This window comes from Chiloscyllium plagiosum, chromosome 13 (assembly GCF_004010195.1).
Source record: "Chiloscyllium plagiosum isolate BGI_BamShark_2017 chromosome 13, ASM401019v2, whole genome shotgun sequence".
NCBI lineage: Eukaryota > Metazoa > Chordata > Chondrichthyes > Orectolobiformes > Hemiscylliidae > Chiloscyllium > Chiloscyllium plagiosum.
This window is the reverse complement of record NC_057722.1, coordinates 5,631,658-5,655,160: the sequence shown is the minus strand read 5'-3', so window position 1 is coordinate 5,655,160 and position 23,503 is coordinate 5,631,658. Positions and strand designations below refer to the sequence as shown.

General features: G+C 40.4%; 1 protein-coding gene across 1 annotated transcript in view; it reads left to right on the top strand.

Annotated features, from left to right (window-relative positions):
- Positions 1-3,319: 3,319 nt before the first annotated feature.
- ppp1r7 (protein phosphatase 1, regulatory (inhibitor) subunit 7) overlaps positions 3,320-23,503 on the top strand; it is a 23,749-nt gene continuing 3,565 nt past the window's right edge. The window contains exons 1-9 of the mRNA XM_043701745.1: positions 3,320-3,422; positions 4,256-4,369; positions 9,395-9,450; positions 11,515-11,580; positions 14,490-14,620; positions 17,005-17,167; positions 19,698-19,814; positions 20,376-20,480; positions 21,536-21,622. Coding sequence (XP_043557680.1) covers positions 3,365-3,422; positions 4,256-4,369; positions 9,395-9,450; positions 11,515-11,580; positions 14,490-14,620; positions 17,005-17,167; positions 19,698-19,814; positions 20,376-20,480; positions 21,536-21,622 — 897 coding nt within the window. The 5' untranslated portion in view covers positions 3,320-3,364. The remainder of the gene's footprint in view (positions 3,423-4,255; positions 4,370-9,394; positions 9,451-11,514; positions 11,581-14,489; positions 14,621-17,004; positions 17,168-19,697; positions 19,815-20,375; positions 20,481-21,535; positions 21,623-23,503) is intronic.

Genomic DNA, 23,503 nt, shown 5'->3' with positions numbered 1-23,503 from the left:
GTCACTTACTATTTTCCCAGCACCCATAGACATTCCCAAAAGATGACTTAATTCAAACTGGATGAGTTATATACTTTAAGACATTTTTGTTTATGCAAGCTGCACCACAAACATAGCAACCCATCCATTTGAAGCTTTTTCTGTACTTTGTCAAGGAGTTTTCCCAGGGGTAGTTATCAGTTAACAATCTGTTAGAGTTGTGCATTTTGGAATTACTTTAATTTTGATTTATTGTATTTTAAATTAATTTCTATAAATATCTATTAACACGGTGCAATAAGTGTCACTGATTATATTTTACACCAGACAACCATTTAGTGACCATTAGACTGACTCCTAAGTATCCAATTAAAATTGATAATCCAAATTCTCTGCACTGATTTACTCTGCTTGTGGTTAATATTCTTTATTTTTGATACCCAAAGACATTTTCTCCCTTTCTTTTAATTTCTCAACTCACTTTCTGGGTGCATTTATCACTCTGTGTGTTGCTGAATTATTTAGATTAGAACGTTGCAGGTTCTAGTTTTGGTCTGTGCTGAGCTTTTGAAGGGACATTCTAAGAAGTTTCAGTGTCCCTGAGAGAAATACAGAAGTGAGCTTCCCACACTTCGCCATTAACTGATGATGCCTCACAGAAGCTGTAAACATTGGGTGAGGGGATACATTGTGATGCTTTCCATAGCATCATAGAATCCCTACAGTGTGGAAACAAGCCATTCGGCCCAACAAGTCCACACAGACCTTCCGAAGAGTAACCCACCCACACCCATCCCCCTACACGACCACTATACATTTACCCCTGACTAATGCACCTAACTTACACATCCCTGAACACTGTGGACAATTTAGTGTAGCCAATTCACCTAATCTGCACATCTTTGGATTGTGGGAGGAAACCAGAGCACCCGGAAGAAACCCACGCAGACACGAGGAGAATGTGCGAACTCCACACAGACAGTTGCCCAAGGCTGGAATTGAATGCAGGTCCCCGGTGCTGTGAGGCAACAGTGCTAACAACTGAGCCAGCGTGCCACCCTTTTTTATTATTTCAATGGGATATATGTGTCACAGGCATCCCATGATTTGTGATGCTGTTACCAGAGGGGAGTTGAGTCAAACAAGTTGCTGTGGGTCTGGAGTCACATAATGGTCCACATCACTTAAGGATGGCAGATTTTGTTACCTAAAGGACAGCAATAAACCAGAGGGGTTTAGTTTAGGGCAATCAATGACTGTTTCATGGCCATCATCACATAGTTTTATATTCCAGATTTATCAATGGAATTTAAATTCCACCAGCTCCAAATCTTTGTCTGGGCCTCTGGATTACTGGTCCACTGACACTACCATGATGCCACTGTCACTTGGACTATGGTATCTACTGTCACAGCATAAAATCCAAATACTCACTATATGTAGAAGTATAATTTGGACAAGGGACTGGAGAGATCCTCATGGAACTGTATTCCAAATTCAGTCGTTACTTCTAGGAGAAATCACAGGCTGGTTTAGGGTGGTCTATATGCTGAAGGAATAAACAACAGCATCCTCACAAAACAAGGTCATATTGGGGTAAATATTTGGCATTAATAATTAACAACAAAACTGTCACAAAATGATTTTCTGAGTACAATAAAAAATAACTGCGACAAGGTGCATAATGTTACTTCACGACCATCAGCAACTGTGTTAACAGTGAGATAAAAGCCTATTTCTAAACCATATACATTATCTATCTTATTAAATCAAGCTCTCCTCTGATTCTTTAGGAGCTTGTAATAAAAAGTAAAATTAAGTCATATTCTTGCCTTACTTCTGAATTGGGAATTTGGGGAACAAACCTCAAAAGATATAATTGAGGAGATGATCAGCCATGATAGAATGACAGATAGACAAGTAGGAGGCTGAAAGAACACAGCAAGCCAGACAGCATCAGAAAGTGAGAAGTCTGCAATTTTTTTATTGATAGAATGGCAGGCAGGCTTGGTAGGCTGAATAGCCTCCTCCTGTTCCTATGTCCCCCCTTCAGAAACCTGGGCTCATAATCCAGACTGAGATGATAACATGATGCTGAGACATTCATCCAGGAGCACTTCTGTCCTCTCATGTGAACCTATAAGAGATAGCACTATTCATTGAAGAGTAGCAGAGGCCAGGTCAACATTTACCCATGAATAGGAGAAAGATTATATGGTCATTTGTCATATTGTGGGACTTTGTTCAAATTTTCATATAGTAACACAACAGGGATGCTTCAAATGACCTTTTGTGACTGTGAAGCACTTAGGAATTTCCTGAGGTCAGAAGGTGGCATATAAAGTGGGGGAGATAGTGGTAATGTCACTAGTCTGGTGATCCATAGATGCATGCTAATACTCTGAGGGCAAATGCTCAAATCTCAACAAGGCAGCTGATGGAATTTAAATTCAATTCCTAAATCTGAAATTGAATGCTAATTTCAGTACCAGTGGACATGAAACTAACATAGTTTGTTACTAAAAACCAATCAGGGAAGGAAAGCTAACATTCTTCCTGGTTTGTCTTACATGTCATTCCAGGCTTACAGCATTGTAGTTGACTTCTAACTGTCTTATGAAATGTCTGAGCTAAACTCAAGGACAGTTAGGGGTGGGCAACAAATGACGGCCTTTGTAGTAACGTGCCATTAAAAAAAAATGCAAGTTATTTACGTCTACATGGTGCAGACACAGATGGATACTGTCAACAGTGAACACAGAACCAAAATTCAGCAAATGCTACCTCAATGCTGTGAAAATTTTGAGACAATTTTGAATGAAAGTGGTAACTCCTGGCATTGACTGCAGTTTGATATTGACTGAAATCTTGAATTATCTGCAGCCAACTCCATTGACTCCAGACTCAAAGTGTCTACAGCCTTTCATTGGCTATATTTAAATCCAGATTGGCAATAAGTGCTACTTACAATGAACTGAAATATTGCATTGACAGCAGACAGGTATTAACTGCAATATTGCATTGACTGCAATTTCGCATTAACTACGGCTTGACATTGACTGTAATATTGCAGGAACTATAATATTGCATGGACTGCGAACTGTAGTATTGCAGTGGATTGCAGCCCGGCATTAACTGCAATTTCGCATGGACTGTAATATTGCATGAAGTTACAGCCTGGCATTATCTGTGACACCGCACTGACTGCAGCCGGGCAGTGATACCATTCACAATAACCATCAGGCCATGGCCAGGCTGACACACGCATGGCCCCGCCTCTGACCGACGCCTATTGGCCAATGCCGGCATCCCCGCCCTCCCATTGGGGGAGGGAAGCTGTCAATACACAACGGGAACTTCCGGTTGTTTTGGGGCGGAGTAAAGAATGGCGGAGAACGGAGGGGAGCAGCATCAGCAACATCAGCAGCAGCAGGCTATGGAGAGTGAGTGAGGGGAGAGAGAGATGGAGGAAAGAAGGGGAGAGCGAGTGATGGGTGTGGATGGAGAGTGTGGGATTGTGAGGGCCGAGGTTGGAAAAGTGGGGATTGAGTAATGAGGAAGGGCGGAGTGAGAGGAGAGTTGGGGAGGGAGGGAGTTGGATGAAACTGGAAGGTCTAAGGAGAGGACTAAGGATGGGTGCTGGGGGAAGGATGATGGTTGTGAGGGAGGGAGCAAGTGGAGGGACTAAATTGAGGGTATTTGAGGGATGTTAGGAGGTGATTGTAAAAGAGATGTGGTGAAGGATGTGCAGGCAGGTAGGGAAGGATGGCATTCAGAGGGTGCATGGGAGTGAGGATGGGTGATTGAGTATTTGGAGAATGGGGTTGGGGTGGGAGAGGATCTTGAGGTTTTTGTTTGGGTTATCCTGTAGGTGGTTGAATGAAGAGTTGCTGCAAAGGGGTGGGGATAGAAAGTAGGGAGTTCTTGGGGTAGAATGAGGTCAGGAGCATCACTGGCTGTGATGAGTGGCTGGGTCACATAAGTGCACGTGTAGTGCTGAGGAAGGGGTAGTGAGGATCTCTGAGGAAATGAGTGAGTGTGCAAAGCTGAGAGAGGGTGCTGAGTTCAGGATGTGCATGTGTGGAAAGGATAGCCATCAGGGTGATGGAGTTGGGCATAGGAGGTTGAGTAAGGGACTCTGTGAGGTAATGGAGTGATTTAGTGAGGGAGTGTGGAGAATGGGGGGAGTGACTGAGGGAGCAGCAGCCAAACTGATTGAATGCTTACTGGAAACATTTTCAAAATGAAATAACAATCACCATATCATGTTTGGTAGTTGACAGACGTGCAGAATCTGAAGAGTCTGGTGATGAAGAAGGGCGAAAGAAAGGGACGATTGATGAGTTATCACAGAACATAAGATTGAGAGGAACTGGAGGGAGCGCATCAGGTACTGAACTTATGTAGTTTTATGTTTGGTGCAATTAGAAAGCTCCAATGGCAAACAATGGATTTGTTTCAAAATTCCATCTTGTTGCAGATTAAATTGCTATTATTTCCCCCTCACTTGAAGTATGGCATTAGTGTGGCTGTCCTGGGGCACCTTGGCATATCTGGCCACCCTACAAAGGCATTTGTTTGTGATGTAATATGTTATTACCTGTCTTCCTTTTTGCCTTTATCTGGCATTCTCCATCTTTATTTTTCTTGTAAATGTACAAGAGAAAGGACAGCAACTTCTGGGTTTAAATTGCTCTCCATTTTAAAATAATTTTTAAAAGTTTAGAAATTAAAGGTAAAAACTGGCAATGTGAATCAAAAGAATTTGCTGGCTCCAGCAGAGTCTGGAAAGAAAATAATCTTGTGACAGATTGAGGTGTTGTTGCATATGCACAATTTATAAAGAATCAGAAGTCATTCGGACTTTGTGCTAACTTGTTAAAGATGCTACAGAAATACCGTTTTCCTGTCATCCTTCCATTTCTATGCAATTTTTTTTTGTCACTGCAAGTATTTATCCAATTCACTTTTGAACCATGCTCAGTGATTAGCACTGCTGCCTCACAGCACCAGGGATCCAGGTTTGATTCAACCCTCTGGCGACTGTCAGTGTGGAATTTGCAAAATCTCCCTCTGTCTGCGTGGGTTTCCTCCGGGTGGTCCGGTTTCCTCCCACAATCCAAAGACGTGCAGGTCAGGTGAAATGGCCATGTTAAATTGTTCAGGGATGTGTAGGTTAGGCTCCGTCTGATCACGTTGAATTTATCCAAATGTCCTGTTATAATGTTTTTAATAAAGCTTCTAACATTTTCCCCATGACAGACGTTACAAGTAATTGGAGATAGGCAAGAAGTGAAGCCTTGCCAGCAATGCTCGCATCCGATTTGGAAAAAAATTAAAGCTCCACATATATAAGCTGTAAAATGAGTAGGGTAAGAACAGGCAGAGCTGTCCCTTGTGGGCTGCAGGGTCCAGGGAAAAGTTGTGCTGTCTCCTCCTCATCCCAGGACTCCTGCTTTTCCATCCATTCCATGTGCAAAGTTCCAAAGTCTGCAATTTAACTTTGCCATGATTACCATTCACCACTATCTGTTATATATTCTCCTTATGCTACTTGTGTGTTGTTATGGCAGCGTTCAAATAATTCTTTATAACTGGTCAGTTTTCTTTCAAGGGCATGCCGATAAGGTCACACAGTATCATTTGTACTTGTTCGAAGGTCACCCCCAACCTGACTTCTGATTCCAGTCACCCTAAGTTGCTCTCCCCAGGGCATAATTTTGCTAGTAGGAAAGGGCATGTACAAGACTGGAGAAATTGTGCTTTTGTTTTCTATGTTTCTTAGCAACAATGCAATTAGTGAAGTGATAATTGATCACTTTTATTGGGTTGGCAATGCTCAAATAGGTCCTGTAGTTCAGCACCTCTTGTCTTACAATGATGAGAAGCTGCAGTGATACCACAGTTATGTTTACGAAAGGAAAGTATTTAGCACAGCTTGAAAGTTGCTATTGCAGTTGGAAGGGTTGGTGATACCTGACATATGGAACAGCTGGCTTGCAATAGACAACTGAAAATAATTTGTTTGCCAAAACTACCGTGGTCCAAAATTATGTGAAGATTTGTATGAGCCAACTTAAGTCTTTTCCATTAAAACTGTCTTTTGTCATACCAAGGGTAATGTACCATCAATCTTAACATGGTGCAACATTAATGACCTATTCCTTCAACTTTCTTCAACAAGATGAGTAAACTTTTATACTAATTTTGCCTGGGGCATATATTGACATGATGCATAAGCAATCTGAATTCTCCTGTTCAGTTACAGCGTGCACCTCTTTTCCAGTTATGTCCATGTATGCAACATGTTTCTGCCATTTGGCAATCATCTTGGTTCTCTATTCATAGCCTGTCCGGTGCTTGGCAATGCAGGTTTATCGACTATTTGTCTTGAGATGACTTGCCTGTTTGTTTTGATACTTTTCTCCTTGTAGAGAGATAAAGATGAAGGAGAACTGTTGAGACAAATTACTGAAGTTTGAAATACATAAATTTATTCTTTATGCAGTAGCCAAAGTCACGGGTCTTCTGTACCATATAGTTCATAGTAGATCATACATAAATTTACACCAATCCTAAAAATCTTTATACAAGAGATACTCTAAGGTATTCAATTATCGCAGTCACTTCTACCTTTGTGTGCAGGCGTGTTGCTTTCAGTACATTTGGAGTAAGTAGAAGTGCCATGTTATAAATTTGAAATATTCCAAGTTAATTTTAAGGTACAAAATCACAATATAGACAGTTACATTATAATATCACATTTAAGTAAAGTTAGCTGGGCAGTTTTGAGTTTTCTGGGTTAACCAAGGAACTCCTATCTAAAGGGAGGTTTGGCAGCTTTCTGAAGCTAGACAGTACAGACAGGCAGACTTGAAGATTATTGATACTTCCCAATGAACTGCAGCCAATCGATTATCTCCTTGTGGTTGTATCATGCCCTCTTGAATCTGTTTCCATTATGAAGCTCCATTGTGGCTCCTGTCTAAACCAGTACTGTTCGGAAATACCTTGATGTTCTTTGGGTTGTTTTGATCAGTCATAAGCACCAACCTCCTGGATTTCCTAGTTTGTACTTTCCCATTTTCCCCAAACTTCCTGCATTGTTTGTTTTCTGCAGAGGGAAATGGAAAAGTCTTTTGCAGAAGCAAATAGGACGGAGACTAGTGACAGTTACCAAAGGCAATCGGGCAATAGATAACTATAAGAAAGCTGAAGGAGCTAGTGGGTCCAGACGGAGAGAAATTCAAATTATGGAGAATAGTGGAGAAAGACGTGGTGGAATTGAAAGGAGAGGGATGTGTTAATAGAAATAGTTAGACAACTGAGAGGACATGAAAAGTTCATTAGAAGATCTAATACTACAACCTGCTAGTGTGGGTGTGCCCGAAACTTCGATTCTTCTGCTCCTTGATGCTGCCTGACCTGCTGCGCTTTTCCAGCAACACATTTTTCAGTGCTGGAAATCAAGCCCTGCTAATCTTGGAGTCATTTCAAAAGTTAAAGATTTTAAAAAGTATGCAATGATTTCCCAATCCATTTAACTTTTAGACGCAGTTAAGCACAGACCAGGTTTATGTGCTTAACAAGAATTATTATTTATTTATAAGTATTTAGACAAGCTCCAGGTAAATAATTATGAACTGTTGGCACATAAGTGCTAATTAAAACTCTAATCCCATTATCAACTTGCCCTTGCACCCATGCATGTGTTCAGATGTGAAAAAGAGTGTGGGTGTTATGGATGGAGGGAGTGACAGGGAGTACAGGTCAGTGGTTCCTGAGATGAATTTTCTGATCTTGATACTTCCCAATGAACTGCAGCCAATCGATTATCTCCTTGTGGTTGTATCATGCCCTCGTGAATCTGTTTCCATTATGAAGCTCCATTGTGGCTCCTGTCTAAACCAGTACTGTTCGGAAATACCTTGATGTTCTTTGGGTTGTTTTGATCAGTCATAAGCACCAACCTCCTGGTTTTCCTAGTTTGTACTTTCCCATTCTCCCCAAACTTTATGCATTGTTTGTTTTCTGCAGAGGGAAATGGAACATTGATTCTTGGTCTTCCTTTTCCAGATGTTTCCATTGATTTGCAAGAGGCACAAGGCTCACTCATAGAAAGTCTCTGAATTATAAATTAAAAGTCACAGTTTACAGCAATTGCTGAAGGAAAACTGAAGTGGTTCCATCAGTCTTAGCCAAACTGCCTAACTGTACACTGCCCCTTTGTTCCAGTTTGTCTTCAACCACACTTAACCACTGCTTGTTCAAGCAGTGGTTAATCAGTGCTTAGAATGAGTGTCAGGTTACTTTCAGACCAGGTAGCAATCATTAGTTTCAAAAGTTATTTCTTCTTTTGCAATTAAAAATACAAGGGGAGAAAAAGACATGGTCTTTATAGTAGGAACATGAGAAATGGGAGGAAGTATTGCACATATAATTCCTCAATCCTGTTCCATTCTTTACAATTATGGCTTTAAGATTACTCTTCCCATCCTCCTTCCAAACTTTCCTACCCTGATTTCACTCAGTGATGAGCTATGACAACCTTCTGGCTTAAAGAATTCCAAAGATTTGCAACCCTTTTGAAGTGAAGAAATTTATCCTCTTGATCCTAAGCGCTCACCTCTTCTTCTGAGACTATGACCCTTTGTTCTTAAATTCTCCCTATCCAGGAAAGCAGCAACTTTTCCACTCGAGGATTTCCTAAAGTGGGGTTGCAAACTGAAATTTTTGTTCACCAGTTCCACTGCAGTAAGGGTGTTGTAGACATCCAACCAAGGGCATAGCAGCTGTGCTCCCTCTTTAACAGTCCCCTACTGTGTGGCCTCCCCTGCCCTTTGCTCTCTTGTAGGTCCTCCCTAATTCTCCCTATTAATCACCCCTCCAACTACCCAGTTTGGAAAATCTTATTGCTGCTAAATCTGGAAATTAAAAGATATTGCAGACATCAACAGGGAGAAGGAGAAAAAGCATCCCAGCAAGTGTGGTGACGTGTTAGATGAGGTGTTCCCATGCATTTGAAACCAGTAAAATGATACGTGGCATGACAGTACCCATTCCTGCATTTCCAGTTGTATGTAAATATTGAGACATTGTCAGTTTAGATCCATGCATGCTAGAAACATATTGGTTAAAGAAATTTGTGGGGAAGAAACTAAAACTGAATTGCAGAAGTAAACACTGGATTTTACAGTCTTCCAGTTGTAAGGTTAACTGAGCAAGCCTGGCCGGGGAAATTGGGTCCCCACTAGCTGCTGGATTGTGATCAAGGATCTCAAACCCAAGTTTGCCTATCAAATGTTTCTGATTAAAATCTGAAGAGGGATGTGTAATTGTCTTCAGTTTCGTATTTCAGTATGTCGATATTAATATTGATTAAGCTAATAAAACAAAATGCTAAATTCTATTTCAGGAGAGCCAGATACTCCAGTTGATATTGACACCATCATTCTGGATCCTGAAGCAGAGGTAAGTGACCTCTAAAAGGAATTTTGATACATTAAGAGTTGCAAGTACAGGTTGTTGGGGTGAATGGTATAGTTACTGTAGTTCATTGCTTTTGGTTGAGTTTGTCACCTTCATGTATTTCCTGTTGTTGTGTGGCGTTGTGAACCTGTTGAACTCTGGCAGACGCCCTCTCCTGAGGTTACAGCTCATGGCTGAATATGAGCTCCTCTGGTTGAAGGTGTCTCTGTTCTTCTTCCCACTTGCAGCATCAAATCCTGTGGCATTGACACTGCTGCATTATTCACTAAGTTGCAGTTCAGGTGAAGGTGTTAATATTTATAAATCCCTGGAAGAGGCGATCAGGTCATTTGTGAATTGAAATGGGTAAGGTGCTATTATTTCACAAGCTAATTGGCTGATTCTCCATTCCATTTGCATTTGGGAGCTGAGCAATCCTGGTTATTACTCAGTGAAGACAGGGATCCTTGGTTGATTGGAACCACAGAATTGCGGCTTCCATTTATGTGAGCAGGTGAGTCAGTCGTGCAAATGCTGAACATTTACCTGATGATTCCCTGCACACACACTTTATCCCGGTCCTTCCAAATAGAGTTAGTTTTCTTTTATTAAAACCATTTTTCTAATCGACCTGTTCAGAGATGTTATTACACGCCTCTAGAACAGGTAAGACTTGAACCCAGGTCTCTCAGCCCAAGAGTAGGGACACTACACTGATACAAAAAGCCAATCAGGGAGACCTTCATAGCATTAGTTTTTAAATTTACTGCAAATATGATTCTTGGTGAGTCCTTTCATTCACCATATCTATCTACATTGCACCTCATTTATAATTCTACATAATGCATTAATCTATATCAGAAATTCCTTGTCTGTTGTTAATTGAACGTACAGTACCAAAATATATCAACCCTGCAGACAATGTGGCATTTCCTTTTGCACCCATGTGACCATTTCAAATACTAGGCTGCATCGTGTGAGCAAGGCAGAGTAAAAGTGTGTGAAGTGCTGTACTCCTGTTCTGGAGAACTGAGTTTGAGACAGGAGACCTTGAACTCTTAGCTCTAAGGTGTAACTGCTATTGATAAATGTTTTTATTGAAATTTTATTTTCAAATCTATGGATGCTATCTTAAATTGTGATGAAATATTGATATAATTCGATTTTCCTTTTTGGAAAATTGTGTTCTCATTTCAAACAGTGCTGTCAAGAGCACTCGGATCCCAGGTAAAATGCTTGGACTAAACTCTGTACCTGAATGTACCTTTGACCTGTTCAGTATATAGAAGAATAACTAGCAGCTGAAAGAAGGAAGGGCTTTCACTTCTAATGTCTTTCACAATCCTAATATATTTCAAAAGCCTTACGACCCAATAGAATATTTGTTTTCTAACCAGAAGTGCTCTTACACTGAATGTTTTTTTTTCTCTGTCACCAAATCACCTGCTAGTGGAGTATTTGAAATATTCCCTATAATGTGGAAATTGCACCATTCAATTTGCTCACAAAGTCCAATGAAAAAAGATGTGGTAATGACTAATCTGTACTTGTGATGTAGTTTGAGGGATTGATATTGACGGGGATTTTGGTGCCAGTTACCCTGCTCTTTAAAAGGTACAGAAGAACCTGAACCACAACTTCTGAACTTTGGTGCCAGTGCTTTCAGGTGTGACACTACAGAGTAGTTTTGTTTAGGTTGCTTAACCAGAACAAAGTTAACTAATTTTTAAACTCCTGACGCAGGCAGTCCCTCTGAGGAAGCAATGGTGCATTGCATGTTAAGACTGCCACTCCTTTTTAAGACTTACTTTTCTTTATTTTGAAAGGTTTTATGGTAATTTTAGGACTTGATTGTTCATTGCATTTTGCAGGTTCTTGGCTCACATTACTGCGGTAGCTTGTAAATTAGTGTCCTTTGAAGTGATATGATTTTACATGCAATAAGTTGCCAATTAACCACAACCTTTAATGTTCTCTCCCATTCACATTATATATTCCAAGTAAGCAGTCTTGGATAGTGGATTTTGGTGCAGTTTTCACTTCAGTGCAGCTTTTGTGCTTTTCTAGGATGTTGATCTGAACCACTGCCGGATTGGAAAAATAGAAGGATTTAATGTACTGAAGAAAGTGAAGGTGAGATCAGTTGACATCCCAGGTGTAGTAGTCCATTCTTGTACCACCTCTGCACATCTTAATTGTTTCTATTATAGCCACTGGGTACCTTACTGCTTCATGATGAACAGTAAAGAACCTCAATAAACTGTTCATGGCAGATGACTCGTCATCTCTGTTTAAGTTCTCTTTCACCTCTGTATCCATTATATTCCCTGCTATTACTTAGCTCGTGTATTCAGTGAAATGCAAGAGGTTAGGTGTTGGTATGTTGGGAATTTTCTTGAATCATGACAGGAAGTTGACACATAGAGCTCAACAAACTGCACATCAGAATATCTGTATTCTGAGGTCTCACTCGTTCCTCCCTTAGCCTGGGTATTTTCTGAAATAAAAGTTAGGTTTTCAGTTCTGTTTTTGACAACTGCTCAGACCTGCCATTGCTGCTGAGATTTGAGAGTCCCCTTCAGTCCTCCCATAATGCTGTGACTGCAGTCGTGCTTGTGCCTTGGTGTGAAAAGCTAAGTCCATTGGTGAGCTGGCTGCTCCAGACTTGCCACATTGCAAGTTAGCCTACTTCTGGGGTTTATTCCCATTCCATTATTACCTGTTTATATTTCTATGTGCATCCAGCTTTAAGATCATTGCAATATTGCTGACAAGAGTTGGATATTTGAAACTTAAATTGAATTGATTTTTGTTTGTTGCTGTGAAGATCGATCTTCGGCTGAATTTCTGCCTTTTACTGTATTTTGCTATGTGGTGGTGCTTTCCAGTGTGTTAGGACGGTCTGCCAACTTCTGGCAGGTTTTTTATTAAACCGTCCTGGTTGAGATCATTTAATTCTCTTGGTGTGTCCTGGCATTCCTGCAAAATGTGCTTTTTGATGTGCTCCATTGACATCCTGTTTCACTGTGTGTGTTGCACATTGCTGCTTCAGGAATGGGTTCCAAATTTGGATCTCCTGCTGTCTGTTTTGTTTGAACAGGTCACCGCTCAGGAATGCAGGTCTCAAACTTGATGGTTCAATAGCCAGAAGCTGAAGCTGACTCGTGTCCAAAAATTAAACCTGCCCTGGAAAGTTTGCCACGCGACAGGAATAAGGCAGACATTTTGATGTCCAAATCAAGAAATATGCAAAAATCATTTCCCACCTAAAAGTATAGTCAGTTGTAAAAGAAATGCAATAAGTCAAAACCCTCAATGGAATATAAAATTTAAAGAAATTGAAAGAACTGGAAAGCAGAAACGGAAACCAAAACAGAAGTTTCTGGAAAATCTCAACAAGTCTGGCAGCATCTGTGAGAGATTTAAAAATCCAGCCTTAATGAACTCTGATTTCTCTCCACAGATGCTATCAGACTTATTGAGATTTTCCAGCAGTTTCTGTTTGTGTGGGGGAAATGCAATTAGTAGTTTCAATTTGAGGTCTTGATTTTCAACGCAACTAAATTATTGCTGATCTGCAGAGTGGTATGTCGAAGGAGCGGAAAGTTAAGGAGTATTGGTAGAACTTGTCCTCAAGCAAATGATTTTACAAGATAAACAGGCTGACCTGAATTGCGAAGAGTAAACAGTCTGTCTTATGCTTTTAGTGTCTGAGTGTTATAGATAAAAATTGTTTGGTGCAAGGAAATGTGATGGCAATAAAATCAGCTATGATTAGGTGCAAGTTCAGTGACTTGTAATATGTATAAATAGAGGGATTTGTCAACTGTAATACAAATATGGTTAATTAAGCCTGGTCTTTGTTGAGATTGGGTACCACAGGGTCAAACAGTCTTGACATGCGTGTCTTTGGAGTAAAGAATATAGTTGTTGACATACATAGTATCTTGAGGATTTGGGAATAGATAGACAATGAGAATTTATTTTACATGCAACTTTGAAAGTAGAAAATGGTACACAAAGGAACATGATTTTTCTACAGAGAGCTTGAAAGATACAGAAACAAGCAAATATTGCTTTCTGTGTATAGTTAGGCTAATCACTCAAACTAGGTGTCAGTAAAGAATGTTCGTGTTCTCAATTATCAAGTGTTTGTGCTTATTCAGACATACTGTACTGAATCAGATCAGAGGAGGTCAACAACTAACCGTTATTATATCCTATGAGCCTGTGTGAACACTTCCCTTAGCCAACATTGGCCCTTCTGTTCCTTATTGCTTTGGTATATTGACTGAGTCAAGGGACATCAACAGCACTGTTGTCCTTGCACTTTTCTAACAGGTATGCCTATTTGTAATGGTTTCCAGAGAGATTCCTTTTTAATTACAAAAGGCACTCATGCTCGTTAGCCCACGTGTATATCCTATGCTTAAGTCTTAAACTTCTGCTGGTGATAGACCTGTATCAGTGTAGCCTGGCACACAACATTCTATCTGTGCAGGCCAGCTGGGGATTACACCAATACCAGTTAGATTTGTACGTCACATAATTTAAGGCTATTCCATTCCTTGAAGGCACCATATAGGACACATTGAATTGTCAATAATAGCTAGTCATTTTCATGTGTTTAAGGGATGAACAATTTAATTCACTGGCCAGTCAGCGAATCAGTGCCAGATTGAGATGTGGATGTGAGTTCAGTTTGATATTTTAATTGATATACACAACTTCAATGTTTTCCAATAGTATATCAGGCAGTCAAAGTAAAAACTTTTTTAAAAAAAATTGCATTTCTTCCATGGAATGTTATTTGTTACATTTAATAAATCCTTCAACTGCTTACCAATCCTGTCCACACTCCCATGCATTCATTGCTAAGCATGCATTTCTTTCTCCCCTTGATGTCTGACATTTTGTTCTGGATGTAGTAACACAACCAATCCAATTGTAATGTGTTTATAATAAATGTACATTTGTAGCTGGGTGTTTGTGTTTGGAATGCTGGCCTCTCAAGTGCTTCCTGGTCTCTGGATTTATCCTAGGTACTGTGTCTTCGTCAGAATCTTATTAAGACAATTGAGAACCTTGAGCATCTGATAACACTCCGAGAGTTGGACCTGTATGACAATCAGATCCATCAACTAGAAAATCTCCAGACCTTAAAGGACCTTGAGTAAGTATTAAAACTAATGAAGTTTGTTTCTTTGGTGGTGATTCCAGTGCTTTGCTCTAGTTCTTTTGGTAAGAACATATTGTGTTATCTAGAGTAATCTAGTCCCTTCCAATTTCCCTGCTGTATTCTAACAATTCTAGAAGTTTAATTTCCTCAAGCAACCAACCAATCTTGTTTTGAAATCATTAGCCACCTCTGCTTTCACTACCCTCCAGTACAATAAGAGATCCACTTGATGCTTACCCTATCCCTTCACTTATCTCTTGTTCAAAGCCATAATTCTGTCTCCTATTTGTCTCTTTAGCTAAGGGGAACAACTCTTCTTTATTTACCTTATCAAATCCTGCTATGATCTTCTACACGTGTCAAAGCTTCCTCTCAGTTTTCAATGTTACTACGGAGAGCAATTCTAGCTTACAAATTAAAAGTAAAATACTGTGGATGCTTGAAATCTGAATAAAAACAAAAAATGCTGGAGAACCTCAGCAGGCCTGGCAGCATCTGTGGAGAGACAAACTGTTAACATCGAGCCCAATATGACTTCACAACTGAGGGGAAAGATTGAGAAGATTTTCCAGGTAGAAAAGTACGTTATCAAGAGATGGTTATAGAGTCTGCCCAGGGACCCAGGTAGTTTAAAGTGAGTGGGCAAAAAATAGAGTACAATGTGAGAAAATTTGAACTTGACAGCTTTGACAGGAAGATAGCAAGGCGTATGCTATAAGTGGGTAAAGATTGCGTGACTCAGTCCAGAAAGGTCTTCTGGAGCATGTACGTGAGTCACATAAATTTAGTTTACAGGTACAAGTGATTAGGAAGGCAAATAGAATGTTATCACTATTGCAAGGGGCATTGAATACAGAAGTAGGGATGTTTTACTGCATCTGTAAAGGACTCGAGTGAGATTACATGGAGTACTGTTTAGTTTTTGTCTCCTTAGATAAGAAATTACATTATTGCTCTGAAAGTACTTCAGAGAAGGTTCACATAACTCATTCTTAAATGAAATGCTTATCTTTAGAAATTTTGAACAGGTTTTGGAGTTCAGTTTGTTGAAACATAAAATTTCAAAAGATTTGGTAGAATGATGCTTTCAAGAGACAGAAGACTAAAGATAGAGGGTATAGTTTAAGGATGAGAGACCTCCCTTTTAAATCTGATGAGGGAAATATTTTTGAAGTATCATTAGAGTTGTGGCATTCTTTTCCCCCCGAAGGTAGTTAAGACCAGTTCTTTAAATCTAGTTCAGCCTGGATTAAATTTTTGATTAACAATGGAGATGGGTTACGGGGCCAAACAGGAAACCAGATCAGCCATGAATATGTTCCGAAGAAGTCATGTCAGACTCGAAACGTTAACTCTGCTTCTCTCTCCACGGGTGCTGCTAGACCTGTTGAATTTCTCCAGTATTTTCTGTCTTTAGATCAAACTTGATGTTGAATGATGGACCAGGCTTAAAGGGCCAAATGGCCTATCGCTGCTCCCATGCAGCATTCCCTCTCAATTTCTTTCCTGCTGCTTGGGTCTCCAAGATCCATGCTCAATTTTGATGTCTGGAACTGGAAGTCAATATTGTGATCCATGTGCTGACACTAATTGTGCGCAGGACATGGGAGTGGCTGTATGCACAGCTGTGCAAATTAGAGGGAACATTATCCTATGTTCTGGGCCTTATGAAGGCTCTGCATAACTTTTTTTGCATTTGTCTCCAATGCCTCGACTTATGAAGCCCAAGCTCCTGTATACTTTCTATTTAATCTCTCAATGTGCTCTACCACCTTCAAAGAGATATGTAGTTGATCGTTCAGCTCCTTCTTTCTTAAAAATATTTTTGAACTCTGCCAAGCCATCTATGTTACTTTTCCTCATCCTTGAGGTGAAATGCATCACCTCAAACTCTAATGGCTGTTATCCACCCATTAAATTGACTTGTTTAGCCGTGTCCCATTGCAGTTAATTGATATCATCTTGACTCTTCGCCATCAAATCCAGAGGCTTGTCATTACAGAAACTGTGACAATTTCTCCTCCCACTAGATTACAGCTCTGATCTGTTCATTGTACCACAGATGTGCAGATGACTCCTTTATAAAGTCCACTGATTTCTGGGGAATGGCCCTACACCAATTTGGAGACCGATTCCAGAGATTGGTGGAAACACAACAGATTTTACCAACAGGCAGCAGTTGTTTTTAAAACACTATTTGTTCAAATAGAGAAAGCCCTAAGGTTTTATGCTGTTTCACCATTGGCCTCATTTCTTGCCATTTTTTAAAGCTGTGTCAGCATCTCACCTGGAAACCCTGTCTGTGCATTGCAAACATCCGTGCCTTGGTTGTGCTGTGGAATTGGAGTGATTTCTTGATACCTTTTGCTTCCCTGCAGGATTTTGGATCTCTCCTTTAATATTGTGCGGAAAATTGAGGCTCTTGAGTCTCTGACCAAGTTAAAGAAGCTCTTCCTTGTGAACAACAAAATCTCAAAGATAGAAAATATCGGTCATTTGGATCAGCTGGAGATGCTGGAGCTTGGTTCAAATCGTATCCGGGTAAGTCTAAGCTGGGATGGCCACTGGGACAGAACAAATCCCAGGGGGGTATGTGTTCAGGTAAAAGGCGTAAGTGTCTAATGGAATTCTGATGGCTTTACCTGAGATCATCTGGAACTCTAGTAGCAGGAAAGTATAGTTAGTTACTTGGTGCGTTTCTTGAGTTCCAGATGATCTCAGGTAAAGCCATCAGAATACACTGTATCTTTTAAACTACTGGCTGTAGGAAAGCCTGAGGACATTTTAAACTGTACACTGTTGTACAGGAATTGGAAGATGCTTTTAAACAGTTGTGCATGAGATGATGGTGATGGGATGTTTTGATTAGCTGCAGTCCTTGTGACACTGCTCTCAATGACATTGGAAAAGGGCTGACCGTGATATACATCTGAATCAGAGTAGTACAACTTGGAAGAGAACTGAAACTTTCAGTTTGAGACAGGAGAAATGTAAATGTGTGAAAATCGTATCTCAGTAACTCAGTTTTTGAAGAGGTAGCAGAAGGTTGATGAGGGGCAGGCTATTGATGTGCTGTATATAGTCATCCAAACGGTGTTCAACACAGTCCCACATGATAGACTCAAAGAAAGTTACAGATATGGAATAAAAGAAGCAGTAACAAAGTTGATACAAAACCTGAGGGATAGACAACAAAGAAACCAGGTTAATTAAAATTATTCAGGCGGTGAGAGGTTTGTGGTAGAGATCCCCAAGGGTCAGATTAAGAACCTTTGATTTTCTTTGTCTATGAATAAGCTAGATCTAAGTGCAGCAGGGGGAAATTTCCAAATTTGTAGATGACTCAAAACTTCAGAAAATTGTAAGCTGAGAAAAGAATAATGTGAACTTTACCAGCTTGTCAACACTCCTGGAGTAGGCACAAGGTGGCAGGTGAAGTTCAACGCAGAGAAGTGTACTGTGATTCAATTTGATACAAAGAACGTAGAAAAATAGTAGAAAGTAAGTAATGTACAGAAGTGAAACCTGGGCGCTTATGTACATTGAAGGTAGTAGGATGCTAGACAGAGCTGTTAATAAAGCATGAAGTATTTTAGGCTTTATAAATAGGGGCGTAGAGTACAAGGCAGAGAGTTTATGATGAACTGCAAAGGTGAAATGTCAGCAGTAAGTTTGCAAATGACATGAAAATTGCTGTGGTAAAGAGCAAGAAGGCAGCTTCGGACTACAAGATGATGTAGATGGGCTGGTGAGATGGATAAAACAGTAGCAAATGTAATTTAATTGGAGGATTAAAAAGGCAAGGGAGTATATGAGTGGTAGGATCCTGTGAAATATAGAAGATCAGAGAAACTTTGGTTTGCACATCCATAGATCATTGAAAGCAGTCGGACAAGTAGATAAGGTGGTTAAGAAAGCATATGGGATGTAGTTGCTTCTGCTGTAACATGGTGGCTCCATGCTTGTGCAATCCTGTGTTATAAGAAAATTGTGTAATAGCAGCACCATTTAAACTAATGGGGCCAGAATGGCGTTATAACCAGTTCACACTTCAGAAACCGTTTCCCCAATTTGTCAATCGTGTTATAGCGAATTCACATTAACATCATGTGTATTACAGCAGAATGACTGTACTTGCCTTTATTAGTTGAAGTATTGAACACAATATCAGGGAGGTCATGATGGAGCTGAATGGAATGTTTATTAGGCCAGAGCTGGAGAACTGTGTGCAGTTATGATCACCACACTATAGGAAGGATGTGATTGTACTACAGAGGATGCAAGAGGAGATTCGCAAGGACATTTCACCCGTGAAGAGAGACTAGAAAGGCTGAGGTTATTTTCCTTTGAGCAGAGAAGGCTGAAGGGTTACAATTGAGGGGCGTAGATGGGAAGAAAGCTTGATCCTCATCTGAGTCAAGAACCAGGGGAAATAGATTTAAGCTAAGGGACAGGTGATATGGAAATAATTTGAGCAATTTTATTTTCACCCAGAGGGTAGTGGGCATCTGGAACCCACTTCCTGAAAGGATGGTAGAAGCTGGAATCTTGACATTTAAGAAGTATTTAGATAAGCACTTGTAACGATGTGCTGTACAAGGCCATGGGCCAGGTTGGTGAGAATAAGATTCAAGTAGATAGTCTTGAATCTTGTTTCCAGCATCTGCAGTCATTGTTTTTACCTTGGTGACTGATGTGATGGGCCTTGTGGAAATCTAGAACTGGGAAGTACAATTTCAAAAGAGTTTCAAATGTCTTCCATTTAAGACAGTGATGAGCCCTTTCTTCACTCTGAGGATTGTTTGCCGTTGGAACTCTCTTCTCCAGAGAGCAATCAAGGCTGGATTATTCAACATAGTCAAGGCAGTAATTAGAGTTTCAATCTACAAGGAGTTAAGGGTTGTAGGGGCAGGCAGGAAAGTGGGGTTGAAAAGATGCAAATCAAATTAGTCATGATCTTATTGAATGGAGGAGAAGAGCTAAGCAGCCAATTTTTTTTCCTATACTCTGTTCAGAGTCTCTAGTTTAGAAGACGGTGGGAGTAATCTCTTTTTTAATTTATTTTTCACAGGTTATAGAAAATATTGAAAATTTGAAGAAGCTCAGCAGCTTGTTTTTGGGTAAAAATAAAATCACAAAACTACAGAACCTGGACGGGCTGACGAATCTCACAGTCCTCAGTATACAGGTAATTGCTGACCCTGAGAACAGAGATATTATTGTTCAGTGCATTGAAACAGAGCTGTTTCTTTGGAATGTTTCACTGAGCAATGCAAGTCCGTATTCCTGTCTGTAAACCATGTTTAGCTAGGTGGGCTTTGTTACTGTGAGCTGTTGCTGGGTTCTTTTTTATCTCTTGAATAAACTTGCCAGCCAGTGGATGATCCAAAGTGTACAGACTCGTTTACCAGTGCTCTAAATCTGGAAATGTTTTTATAAGGTTTGCCATTGCTTTGCCCTTTAGTATACCAGGTGCCACAGAAACGTGTCTTAAATCTGCACCTAAATTTTCTGATGCCTAGTTTTTAATCATATGATACTCAACTGCAGCATTCGTGCCAAATTGAAAACAAACTTATGGAAATCTTCAAAGTTTAGTTAGGAGAAACCTATTGATGGCTTTGATCTGGTCAGATCCAGTGCTCAGCAGAGGTGAAGTTTCAGGGATTAATCTGCTACTGATTGCATTCGCTTGATAATGCTTCTGCACAGCTCGTTGGTATTGATGCACGATAACCTTACCTTGCAGAGTAATCGGCTGACGAAGATAGAAGGTATGCAAGGCCTGGTCAACCTGCAGGAGCTTTATTTGAGTCACAACGGCATAGAGGTGATTGAAGGCTTGGAGAACAACGTGAGTCCCTGTTGCAACATGTTAGTTTCTGTGCACTAATTAACACTTCGTGTGAGAAGAGTAGAACTAAAGCATTCAAAATCTTCAGACTGTACAATATCGTCAAACATTCCGTCACCTCCAGTTTGTGGTTAGTTCAGAATGTTATACCAATAGACTGTGCATCTTACACAGTGAAGTGCAGGTATACTGTTCAGGTGATGAGGTCTGTGAATGCAAGGTGATGAAATTGGGATCTGCTAAGGGCTTCACATCTCATGAAGTTCTTCATGGTAGTCACTAACGTAGGAAACATCGAAAACAATGTATACAGTGTCTCTCAAACAGCATAGCGATAAGTAATAATGATTGTGTTTTGAATGGGAGGTAAATGTTGATCAGAACACAGCTGTCATGATATTCCAGTACCGTTGTGGGATCTTGCACATTCACCAGAGATGCAGGCAGAGTCTCTGTTTAACCTCTCATCCTAAAGTTTGTGTCTCCTGACTCTGCAGCTCTGCCTCAATGCACTGATTGTTAGCCTGGATTATGTACTGAATTCTCTGATATGGTGGGCATGGTCCCACTGTGTCCAGACCAACAGTTGTAAGGGATGTTTTGACCTGAGGTGCGTGGCAAGTTTGTCTTGATTTTTAAATCCTTTTTTTTTACCTTTCCTCTTGTACATTACATGCACTATAAAATTCACTGCTCAGTCTATGTAAGTATCATGTTGCATTTGGGGTCAATGGAATTCATTAACATTTAATTGAGATGTGGTCATCACTGGGAAGACTGGCATTAGGTTATGCATTGTCTTCAGGGAATAGTGGAAATTGCCAGGGATCAGTGGTAAGCTTTTTCACGTAGCAAATGTTTAGGATCTAGAGTGCATTGCAGTTTATGTCCACCGCCTTGCTTGTCAGAATAACCTCAAGGTCTTTCTCTGAGTGCAGATCATGTGCCAGGACAATCAAAATTCCACTGTTTGCCTATCACAAGCTGGTGTGACTGCATCTGGTGCTTTCTACAGAGCCATGTTGCCTCATTCCTTGTCTGTTTCTCTGTTCCAGAAAAAGTTAACAACTTTGGATATAGCAACCAATAGGATCAAGAAGATCGAAAATGTCAGTCATCTGACAGAACTTCAAGAATTTTGGGTAGGTTTATTTTAGTCTTGAATAAGCATTCTGATACTGAAGGGTACCACCCCAAATTAGCTTCCTATTTTAGAGGGATAGGCATATAGTAGGCACTGTTGTACACTGATTAACATGCATCTTGAAGAGTGAACTACAGGGAGCAAGGAAAAGGTGGAGGATTGACCACTAATTAATGGTGGTATTCCCATAATAAAGATGGACAACACAAAAGAGGCGGGATATTGCACTGGCGCTTCACTGGAGACTCCCACTGATGATGTTACCTCATAATGGTGACGAAATGTCTGAAACAAACTTTCCAGCTCAGCGAGCTAACTTGCATGCTTATTGTGAACCTGTGCTACACGTCTTCTCAAAAATGGACAACCTAAGTTTAGGAAACCAGGAAATAGAAGCAATTTGAGCTGACATGAAAAATGTTAAAGGCAATAAGTCGCTTGTGCGAATAGTGCACAGGACCACCTAGGACCACGTGGTAGAATGGAGTATAAAGAAGTGGGTGTTTGTCCAAAAGGTTTGGCGATAATCATGCGGAAATTTTAATCCACTTGGGCAAAGATAGTCAAGATGAGTTAATGGAGATTCACAGAATTTCTACCAAGTGGGAACAGGCCACTTGGCCTATCAAGTCCACACTGACTTTCCACAGGGCATCCCATCCAGACCCTCCTCTCACCGCCCCCCCCCCCCCCCCCCCAAAACCATATCCCTGTAACTCTGTATTTCCCAAGGCTAATCCGCCTACCCTGCACACCTCTGTTAGGTCTTCAGTAATTGCCGGTCCACCTAAACACAGTTCATTAAATTTTCTTGTGCTAGTTTCTCAGAGCAGCACATTCTGGGACAAACTCCATTAGACTTGGTATGGTGCCACAAGAGAAGATTAATAACTTTGTAGTGAAAATATCCTGGGGGTCACAGTGATCATAATTAAGTTTTACATTCAGTCTGAGGGAGAGAAGAGTGGGTTCAAGACTAGTATTTTAAACTTAAATAAGGGACATTATAAGAGTTTGAAGGAAGAGCTAGCAAAAGTGAACTGGAATATTGGATTAAGGGAACAAGTAAATACCATGCAATGGTAGAGGTATTTCAGAATGCATAATTGATATGTTTGACTTGAATAAGGATATAATCGTGGAAAACTGAATGGCATGTCAGAAGCTTGGACAGAATATGAAAAGTAGCAAAGAATGATTAGAAGCTTAAGGTAAATCCCATTGTCCCAGAGAACATGGGTATGCTGTCATCAGAAATAACTGGTGGTGGTGTAAGCTGAAGCAAGGGGAGAGGGTGAGAAGGTGAGAAGGAGAGTCTTTCTTTCATGGTAACCTCAACTGATGCAGAAATTGAATCCATGCTGTTAATATCACTCTAAACTACAAACCGGCTATCCAACCCAACTGAGCCAATGGAGTCCCTTTTGATAAAAGATTGCTAAGGAGGGAAAGTTAGCTTATAAGAGAAAGTTAGCTTGAAATATTAAAAACAGTAACCGTTTTTATAAATATTCAAAAGAAAAAAGACTTAAAGTGAACATTGGCCATGTGAAACTAAGTCTGAGGGATTATTGGTTATTGCCAAATAAAAACTCGTGGTGCAAGGGTAACATTGGCACAGATAGATGATTGAGGAGAAAGTGAGGTCTGCAGATGGTGGAGATCAGAGCTGAAAATGTTTTGCTGGAAAAGTGCAGCAGGTCAGGCAGCACCCAGGGAACAGGAGAATCGACGTTTCGGGCATAAGCCCTTCTTCAGGAATGAGGAAAGTTTGTCCAGCAGGCTAAGATAAAAGGTAGGGAGGAGGGACTTGGGGGAGGGGCTTCAGAAATGTGATAGGTGGAAAGAGGTCAAGGTGAGGGTGATAGGTCAGACTGGG